Raw genomic sequence first — 10,660 nt, 5'->3', positions numbered from 1 at the left:
TCCAGGAGGTTTTCATTTTCCTGTTAGCTTCAGATGACAGGTGGGCACTTGGCCATGACTACTGCCTGGGCACCCAGGGAGAGCCCAAGACTCAAACAGATCTAATGTGCCCTTTGCTACAAAACAGCAGCTGCACTCCTCTCATGCAGGTACCAGTAAGAGGTTTGCTACTCCTATCTATCATTTTACTCACCACACCAACATTTCCACTCCTGTTCAGCTCAGCAGCAGTCAGGTAACTGTCATTCAAGCCCCAAATTGACCAGAATACTAGGATTTGTCCCACCATCCTGACCCAATGAAACAGAATGAAGGCATAGACTTCACTGAACGTGCTGCTTGCAGCCATTCACTACACCAGGTAGCCTAACAGGCAAACGGAAGAAAATGACAAAAGCCCCTACAGTACATTAGAAATCCACATTCAAAGCACTGGAGAATCATGCAACAATGGCATCACCAAACACCTGAGTGCAAGTTGTGTAAAATATTGAATCCCAGAAACAAAAGGGAGACGCAACAGGAGGTAAAGTACTTACGAGTTGGAAGAGAAGAGCTGGCACACAGGAGTTGCTTGTAAAATGGCAGGTTTAGGTCTCAAGTAGTACAGCTATTCCAGATGTAAAGGGCTTGTTCTAGAAGTTTATGCAGGGGTGCTGCTTGTAACAAAGCAGTACCAACTAATTTTTTTTTTTGTTTTAATAAAAAAGGTAAGGACCTGAGAACTGCTGAGTAAGGGAGTGGTTCTGTATATTGGAAACAAGCATTGGAAAGGAAGAAAATTAGTTTGAGAGGAAAGAGAAATTTGTAAATTTTCCCATCCTTAAAATATACAAGGGGAAAAGACATTTTGGGGGGAAATGTATAAAGGGACCAGGTGAGACTCGAGTGTTGTTCAGGGAGAAAAGCTGGAAAGTGGCAAGGATGAATATGGAGCCAATAGAAGGACAGGAGACTGAACACCTACCACCAAGTGCCTCCAGGACAGAACAGGAAAACAAGCTGGGGGAGCTAAGGCTGCTACAAAAAAGGAAAACCAAGAACCGTAAGCACTGCCATCTTGTAACATTAGGATCATTATTAGGACACCAGAAGCCTCCATGTTGCTCCAAAGATTGGAGATGAGGGAGCAGAAAGTCACCTGTGCCCTAGCCCATCCACAGCTGTGACAACCAAGAACTCAGAGGATCTGATGATCTAATCCATCATCACCAGCAAAAGTTATACTGTCACCCACCTGCATCAGACTCAGGTTACATCATGCACAGATGAAAAGGACTAGCTGGTCTTATGCTCAGCTCTGCCATTGAGGTCTCTCTTCCTGTTCTAGACCAGCTTTCAAGAAACCCTGGTGCATATGGCTGTTAAGCAATTAGGGTATTTTGAGTCTCTTAACATTGTAATAGCTTTGCAAGTAGATGCAAGTAGTAAAAAGGCAGCAAAGTAGTTCCCCAGAGAGAGTTGAATGGGAGATGATAGAGACAAGAAAGAAAAAAATATGACTAATGCAGAAAAGAAATAAAGGACCCAAGATTGTTTGAATTGTGATAGTTGTCTGAAAGGTTATCTCCTTTCCCTTTGGGAGATATTTACGTACCTTATCATCCCAATACAATACTGCTGAATTGAGTTGTCACTTACGGAACAGTTCAGATGTCTAAAATAAGAGTGGTAAATTCTCTGGTTATCACCAGGTGCTTGAGAGGATTATATTTTTCATACTAAACTGCCCATTAGTGTTCATTAGTTTTGTGATCTTGGCTCAGAATTAATGCAGGAAACCAAATTCCGTAACACAGGTCTGGCAGCAGTATTGTCCGAGATGGGATATGCAGCAGACAAAGACTGCTTGAGACTCTTCCACTCTTGTATGTGTTTGTGCACTCCCAGTTTGTTGCTACCTCTTTTTCAGCTCCTTTCTCAAAAACCTCTTACTCGTGTCCAGCTGAAGAGTAGCTGACAAGAGATTTAAGGCTGTTTAATATTAGATTGTGGTTTGGGGCAAATATTTGGAGCAGTTAAATATTCACTGCTCTGTCCATCTCACTTTCTACAGTCACTGTAACTAACAAAATAGTGAGTCAAAAATCAGTCTATGCTTTCCTGTTTTATGCTTATTCTTCATGTCTGCTTCACTGTTGAGTCAAGCCTAATGCTTTTCATGCCAGAGGAAAATGTATTGCTCATTCACCACAATTACTGATATACCTGGTAAATAGCATAGTGGGCTTCTGAACAGCACAAGAGCTGTGGGTTTTCAAATGTAAGGCCTAAAATTAGGTTCCTAAAAAATATTAATGAATCAAATAAAGAAGTGGCCTTAGATGAGTCCATGGTCTCTTTGGCTGAAGTTAACAGGCACTGTAGGTGCTCAGACCATTTTTACTTAGAGATATATTAATAAATTTAGGAGACTGACTTCCAGCGCCCAGATTTGAAAATTTTGGACTATCCTTTACTTATGTAAAGCTTCATATACAAAGCATTCAGCTCCAAAGACAGAATAAATCATGATTAACTTCAAGTGAATTCAAATAGGCGAGGCAACTCTTGTGAATACTGATTAAGGATAAAATCTGGAAGATGTTCTTGTCTGTGTCTTCAACATATCCTCTGGCCATTGTTCCAACGTTTTTAATGAGATACTTATCAGAGTGAATGTTACTTTTACATCAAAGTGATCAAGCAATAGGATTCTCTGCCTTCTGTTTAATTTTATCTTCACTTTCAACCTCTTCTCATTAATTCAAAGAAATGCATCAGGTCTGATATGCAACCATGTGATCTAAGTCTACATAGTATTTAATGTATATAAAATCATAGAAAAGTAGAGCTGAAAGGGACCCAAGGAGGTCATCTAGTCCCATCTCCTGGTCAAGGCAGAACCAGAACTAGCCCTGTCTAAACCATCCCAGGCCAATGTCTGCCTGATCTGCTCTTAAAAGCATGCAAGGATTTCACAACCTCTCCAGATAATCAGTTCCACAGCTTAACCACACTCATAGATAGGAAGTTCTTCCTACTCTTCAGGCTTTTCTTGTCTTGTCCTCTGCAGCCAGAGATTAGTTTATCACTTCCTCTTTATAACCACCCTTCACCCTTCGAGTGGCTGAAGACTGTTATCAAATCCACCCTCAACTTTTTCTCCGGACTAAACAATGACAGTTTTCCCTACCTTTTTCACATGTTATGTTTGCTAGAATTCAAATCTCTCCTGAAATGTGGTGCCCCAAAGTAGACACAGTATTCCCAGTAAGGCCTCACCAGTGCCGAATACAGCAGAAGAATGGTTTCCTTTGTCTTGTAAGAGACTAGTTAATGCACCATACTGTTGCAGGCAAATAGATGTCCCACAACTATGAAAGCAGTGTATTGACTATAGCTAACACATGCTTTAACTGATGCAGGGACTCACCTAAAATGTGGATTCCAAAGAGGTAAGATTGTGAATGGGGTGGTACGTGTGTGAGTCCGAGGAGAATGTATATCACCAACAATAGGAAAATGTACTTAATATTGTTTGTCAGCAGGGCCAAAAGTCTGACAAAAACTCTAGCATACCAACCACTCACATTTGTTATTTTTGCCGAGTCATTTTAAACTCCTGGTGCCTCAGGGCTCCTATACACGTGCAGAGAGGCTGCTCCCACACACTGTAATTACAGCACATTGGAGAAGACTCAATTAATCAAGTCTACTGGAGTGTGGCAATTATTGCACTCCGGCAAGCTCCAGCATCACATGCATCAGCGTCCCTGTGCTGAAAAACAGTGGTGGGGCACTTTAAACTAAACCTCCTTAAAGGAACTTTAGTTCAGAGCCCCACCGTCGTTTTTCAGCATGGGGACGCAGATACACATGATGCTCCGGGCACATTTAATTAGTGCAGCTCTCAGAGCTGTGCTAATTAAAGCGCCCCCCCCCCCCAACACACCTCCCAGAGCCCATGTATAAACACCCTCAGTGTCCCCAGATATAGACTTCTCTCTTTCTACAAAGCACAAATAACTTTAGGTGCAAACACAAAGCATCTTTGGCAGTGGAAGGCAATCAATTGGCTTTCTGAGCTCCATCATTTCAGTTTAGTAGGTACCAACCTTTTTGGGAAGAGTGCCACAAATTCACCTTGCACCCTCTTTGGATGCCACTCCAATCCCCTTCTCCTGCCTGATCTCCTGCTCTGCTTTCTGCTCTCTGCCCCATCTACCATGCCTCACAGAGGCTGCCCATACTACTTGTGGCGTAACTAATCCCAAAATACACCAGCAGATGGCACCACTGGTGCACATTGTCTACTTAGGCCTCATGTTCCCATTTTCAACTCAATCCATTTTAATTGGGCCTTGAATTCAGTTTCCCTGAGACTACCATGAATACGGACATATCATGTAATAGATATTAAATTACATATAATAAAAAAGTATTATATATTACATAATCTGTATGTATCATGTATAATGCTTTATATAGATATGTGTGTGTATACACACACACACACACACACACACACACACACACGTGTATCTAAACTATATATATTTATGGCTACTTGTAGGAATGAAGACCCATAGTGGATAATGTGGTAAGGGCCAGACTCCCTCACCAGTTCTATGCCATGCAGCAGGAAGCTAGATGTGTAGAGCTATGCACTTGCACAAGTGCTGCAGAGGAAGAAGCCTTTGCTTCATCCAACCATAAATTCCTTGCAGTACAGTCAGACCTGCTGTCAAGACGATGTTCCTGTCCCAGAGGGGAAGTCAGAGGCAAACTTCCTCTGAAGTTGCCCCACAGACAACACACTGCTGCCTCCCGCCCCTTGTTTTGAGGTGCAAACAATAAAAGGTTGGGCTGTAGCCCTGTTCCTTGCCTCATTTATCGCTAGCCAATCTGCAAGGCTACTTGTAATCTAGGCGACAGCCCTCCGCAAGCAGGACTGGACCCTGCGCCAGCTCCACATGTTGGGCCCAGTGCTGCCCCCTCCCAGACCCATGCCCTGGGATTGTGCCCTCTACCCCCATGCCCATCCATTCGCACCTGCTGGGATCAGATCCATGGGAATGAGCATCAGAGCCAGGAGCCTGATGCTGCACCTGCCCTGTCCCCCACACTGGGATCAGGTGCCTGATGTACTGCATATGGCCCAGGGCTCCCCATGGGTGCAAAGAATTTGGCAGTAAGGACAGATGGTGCCACTGTTCCCCCCCCACAGCCAAGCCTTTTAGACCCGTGGGGAGTCCCACAGGCCAGCTGGGGCCTGAGGGCTAGGGATTAAGCACCCCTGGTTTAGAGAGAGGTAGTTTGCCATAGTTAGGCAGGGATGATCCTGCCTTGAGGAGGGGGCTGGACAAGATGACCTTGTGAGGTCCCTTCCAGCCCTACTTTCCTGTGATCCAACCAGAAAGATCTGTGAATATGTACCACTGAAAATACTGAGTGAGCCAGCTGCAAGTCACTTTTCCTTTGTCACTGGAACAAGTGAAATAAGTGGACACACAAACCTATATTTCAAGGAGTTTATTTGTTAACTAGTGTGATTGTTCAGATATTTTTATATTGCTTTGATTGGAATACATCCTTAGGTCTCCATGAACTCTACAAAATGTGCAAGTCTTCCACTACTATGCACTGTATTCCGTTTGATGGGCTGGATTCTCTGCCTTAGCCAATGTTGATGATGTCCTTAAGACTACAAAAACAAAATCTACACAAAAGGGGTGCAGTTGGAAAGGAGGCAAACTTTATTTATAGTTGGATGCAAAAATGAGGACACACTATTAGGTAGCCAGTTTAACTCATTACTATATGTAATAGAGAGACTCACAGTACCAGCACTGGATTGTAAGCAGGGAGCTACAGATAGCTCTCACTCCACAGCTCTAGTACTTACATTTCTGGAAAGCCAGAGGTGCCATTTGATCCTGCCTGGCTTCAGCTTCCAACTCTAGGTTCTTCTTATGCTTTTCTACACTTGAGTCATAAAAAACCAGTCTCTCTCTCCATTATACATACACTGTAACCATGTCATCCACTAATATTTTAGTAGGCTGAGCAGACTGAGCTCCACTCTCACTACAGGGAGTCTTTTCCAGCCTCTGAATCATTTGTATGGTTCTTTTGTCAAAAGTTTTCTGTCTGGTTGACTTACTTTGTCCATGAAAATCACTCAACCTTTTCAGTCATTACTTTCCAGGCTAGTCCCCTGTTCTGTGGCAATGGCCTGCATTTCTTAGTCCTAGATGCAATACATTTCAACTCAAGTTCTTATAACACCTTTTTTTTGTTTGGCTTGGACCCAGATTACCAAGCAATCAGTCCAACTCTACATGACTGTTTTCCTTCATCACCGTTTACCGTTCCACTAATCTTTGGGTCGTCCACAAATGGAATCATCAGAGTTGTATCAATTTCAGGATCACTGACTAAAGTGTTGAACAGCAGAGAGCCTAGGACCCCACTAGGAGCAGAAGGAGGGGTGCGTGTTGGGGGCAGACAGGGGTAGGAAAAGCAATGCATTTTGGGATGCTGGAGAACTGACAACCCACAAAGATGGACAGTGGAACAAAACAATACAATCAGTACCTGCTCCCTGGTACTATTTTGTCACACTTGGGAGCATTTCATCTCACCTGTATATCTATAGGTAGCCTTTTGAAATGTCTTTGTAATTTCATAGATTTCATAGACATTAGGGCTGGAAGGGACCTCGGAAGATCATCGAGTCCAGCCCCCCGCCCAAAGGGCAGGAAGTCAGCTGGGGTCATAGGATCCCAGCAAGATAAGCATCCAGTTTGCTCCTGAAGGTGTTCAACATAGGCGCTTGAACCACCTCCGGTGGCAGGCTGTTCCAGACCTTGGGGGCTCGGACAGTAAAGAAATTCTTATGTCCAGCCTGAAACGATCTTGTAGTAGTTTGTGACCATTCGACCTCGTCATCCTTTGGGGCGCTCTGGTGAACAAACGTTCCCCCAGATACTGGTGGTCACCCCGATAAACTTGTAGGTGGCCATCAGATCACCCCTGAGCCTGCGCTTTTCCAGGCTAAAGAGCCCCAGGGCTCTCAGCCTGTCATCGTAGGGTCTGCTTCCCTGACCTCTGATCATGCGCGTGGCTCTTCTCTGGACTCTCTCAAGCTTCTCCACATCCTTTTTCAATTGTGGAGCCCAAAACTGGACGCAGTACTCCAGCTGCGGCCTCACTAAGGCCGAGTACAGGGGGAGAATGACGTCCTGGGATTTGCTTGAGAAGCATCTATGGATGCAAGCCAGCGTTTTGGTCACTTAACTAGCCGCAGCATCGCACTGCAGACTCATGTTCATCTTGTGGTCAATGATGACCCCCAAGTCTCTTTCTTCCATAGTGCTAGCCAACATAGCACTGCCGAGCCTATAAGGATGCTGCGGGTTTTTCTTCCCAAGGTGGAGAACCTTGCATTTATCGGCGTTGAACATCAGATTCTCGTCCGCCCACTTGTTGAGCCTGTCCAGGTCAGCCTGGATCACCCGCCTGTCTTCTGGTGTGGATGCTTTGCCCCAAAGTTTGGTGTCATCGACGAACTTGGCCAGTCCGCTTCTGACTCCAGTGTCCACATCATTAATGAAGATGTTGAACAGTATGGGTCCAAGGACAGAGCCTTGGGGGACCCCACTGGTCACAGAACACCACGATGAGTGACTTCCATCAATTACTACCCTCTGGGTCCGACCCCAGAGCCAATTTTCCAGCCAGTGGATCGTGGAGGACCCAAGGCAACAATTGGCCAGTTTCTCCAAGAGACGATCATGGGACACCAGATCGAAGGCTTTTTTGAAGTCAAGATATATGGCATCAATCTCAACTCCCTTGTCCAGGTGATAGGTCACCTGGTCGTAGAAGGAAATGAGATTGGTCAAGCAAGATATGTTTCAGATACCCCCAGGCACAGGCCAGGATTTGCAACCCAGCCACAGCGGCAGGCTGCCAATCCTCTACTGCAAGTTTAGTCATCTGTGCTCTGTACTGACACCTGCTCTCTCAGCATGCCATAATGAAGCCTCCCCAAAAAAGACATGCTGGCATTTGGACTGGCTAATTCAGCAGCAAATTTTGGGGAAACGTCATTAGAGGGCAAGACAGCAACCCTCTACACAAAGCAAGGAGGGCTGGGACAGCAAGAGGAGATAAGACGGCTCCTGGTAAACAGCAGAATGGATCTGGCAGCTGAACAGCAGCAATGGATCAGAGCACCATTAATAAAACATAGAAGAGATCAGACCTTCACAAGCCAGAGCCAATCTCTTGGCAAGCTGGATCTTGCCCTGAGGTTGCTGAACCCTGCCCTTCCTTCCTCCTGACTTCAGACTAACATGACTAACCACCTCTGGTTTTGTCTGTACCTAAGCTGCACGTCTCCATAAAAGAAAAAGGAAAACCTTCTCCTTTCCTTTTTTGTGGCAACATTATTTAAAAAAAAAAAAAGAGGACTCTAAGCTACCTTCCATCTTCCTCAACACATAGCCTGTCATTGGTCACAACCTAATCTAGGTCTATCCCTGTGATCCATTCACCCCTCCTATTTCTCTCTAAAACTTAAGCAGGTTTTTGAGTCCTCTTCACACTGGAAAACTGCTCCATATTTCATGTGGACACAATATCCTTTCTGCTGTTTGTAGTAAAAGCTGTACAACGTTATTATGTCATTATGACCAAGCACAGATCTATTCTACAGCCAAGGATTCTGTCTTCTAGCAACAGAGGTCAATAGACTTCACGTGTGTTGGAACCTGTCTGGGCCTGAGGATACTGCGGTCTCCCCAACCCCACTAACTGATCCAAGAACTATTCAATAGATTTGTTAGGCCCTACAGAGAGAGATCAATGCTGTTCTAAGCAGCCTTCACACAGGCTTTATCTGTTGCAGTACACATTCTGCTCTACTAAAGCCCCTTTCCCACCCCCTTGATATTCACTCAGGAATTTGCCTCATGCGCCATCTTGCCTTTGCTGCATTACAAAGCTAATGCAGGAAAGAGTGCACGTGCACAAAAAGAAGAGTGGGATCCTGTGTACAGGGGTACAAACTTCACATCTGGCAAAATCATTTTGGGGGGGTTGAAAGAGTCGGAGGTCGTCCTCAAAAAAGAATAGGAAACGCACAACATCAGACTCTTACAGCAGGGCTCTGCAATTACCTTACAAAATTCTGTCTTATGAAAGATGCACATGCAACAAAATGTGCCTATCATGCCACCCTCCTGCTGTTGAGAAGTGTCCTTGAGAACCTACAAGGAGGCTGAATGTGACTTGGACAAGAACTTGAGTCAGGTACAGGTATATAAATAAACCAACAGGATTACACTTGCAGCCCTCATTTTGGAGAGCTTTCCTGTATCAGAGAAACAAGTAGGAAGAATCAAAGGTGATAGTGAAGCAAGAGATAAAAATGGTGGCATTTTGACAGTATACTTTTAGAGTTTTGACCAGTGATACTCAAGCAGTTGACAGGCATCCTGGGGTGACTTAAGATCCTTTTAAGGGTGTTGCAGGTATCAGGAGATAAGCAGATAAACTAAGCAGACAAGTACAGGCTCAGACTTGTCCCTGCTTATACAAGCCCCTACCCGCACTACCAGGCTTCTCTGCAAAGAGGTAAGCATTGTAATATATAAATTAGTTTTTGAAACTGGGTGCCAAAATGTATAAGAGTTATGGAGGGGGCTATGAGTCCAAAGGAGATTGAGAACCACTGCTCTAGACTATGTTTTCACCCTTCTATAGCAATATGAAAACTGGCTTTAAAAGCTGTGTGTCTTAACTATGGAAGTTCTAATGGGATGGGACTGCAGAAGGAGTCGGTGGGGGGGGGAGAGGGGCGGGGGGCAGAAAGCAGCACTACGCTATCGAAATGCCTCTCCAGCTAGACGTATAAATAGCACTAAATGATTTTCATTTTGTATATGCCTGATGAATTCCAGATTATTACATTCATAATCAAACTGCTTCAAAGGGCAGGAATGCCAACACCAACACGTTGCATAAATGAAGCAAGAAGTCTTTGGTGATGGCTCCTCTAAAACGTAGCCTTTTGCTAGGCTGCTGCAGGGGCATTCATTGCTTCTCTGGTTTCCTTCATGGTTGCACTGAAATGTCGCTTCCCATCCAAATACAACATGGACTCTGAAACAACAGGAAGAAAGAAAAGCTAAACACATTAGAACCTCAATACCAGGCAACAACCCAAGAGACCAAGAAATCTGAAAAGCATTAATAATAATAGCAAGATGTATAATATAGCAGGAAGGGGCATACAGATTTCTACTGATTAGAGATGGTCAGTTAAGTGTGGCCCCACAACAAGAGAAGGATAGGTCTCCCTTTCCCAGAAGAGGGATACTACTTAATGCAATGCATTAAAATTGCCACCTACCACCATATGTTTTTGGCACAATCTGAGGAACTTCATTTTCTGACATAAACGTGAAATGGAAGATGTTGGTTGTCTTGTGTTCCTTGATGTCTGTGTCATAAACCTCACTGTGTACTCTTATCTGGATATAGTTTTTTTCTGTGTAACAAACCTAGTAAAAGCAGAGGATATGGTTATTAAATTACCTTGGGTACTAAATAATCAAGTGACTTTACTCCACTGCCTGACACTACAGATCACTGTCTCTTTCACAGCTCA

The 10,660-nt window shown here is 44.3% G+C and overlaps 1 protein-coding gene across 6 annotated transcripts in view; it reads right to left on the bottom strand.

Moving 5' to 3' along the window:
- Nucleotides 1-5,715: 5,715 nt before the first annotated feature.
- The window catches only part of ACOT9 (acyl-CoA thioesterase 9), a 38,171-nt gene continuing 33,226 nt past the window's right edge, over nucleotides 5,716-10,660 (bottom strand). For all 6 annotated transcript variants that reach the window (XM_019495013.2, XM_059720846.1, XM_059720847.1 and 3 more), the window contains 2 exons: nucleotides 10,403-10,553; nucleotides 5,716-10,152 (listed from right to left, as the gene is read on the bottom strand). In XM_019495013.2, coding sequence (XP_019350558.1) covers nucleotides 10,064-10,152; nucleotides 10,403-10,553 — 240 coding nt within the window. In that variant the 3' untranslated portion in view covers nucleotides 5,716-10,063. The remainder of the gene's footprint in view (nucleotides 10,153-10,402; nucleotides 10,554-10,660) is intronic.

This window comes from Alligator mississippiensis, chromosome 1, assembly GCF_030867095.1.
Source record: "Alligator mississippiensis isolate rAllMis1 chromosome 1, rAllMis1, whole genome shotgun sequence".
Lineage (NCBI taxonomy): Eukaryota > Metazoa > Chordata > Crocodylia > Alligatoridae > Alligator > Alligator mississippiensis.
Note: the sequence above shows the minus strand (reverse complement) of the source record. Positions and strands in the feature narration are given on the sequence as shown.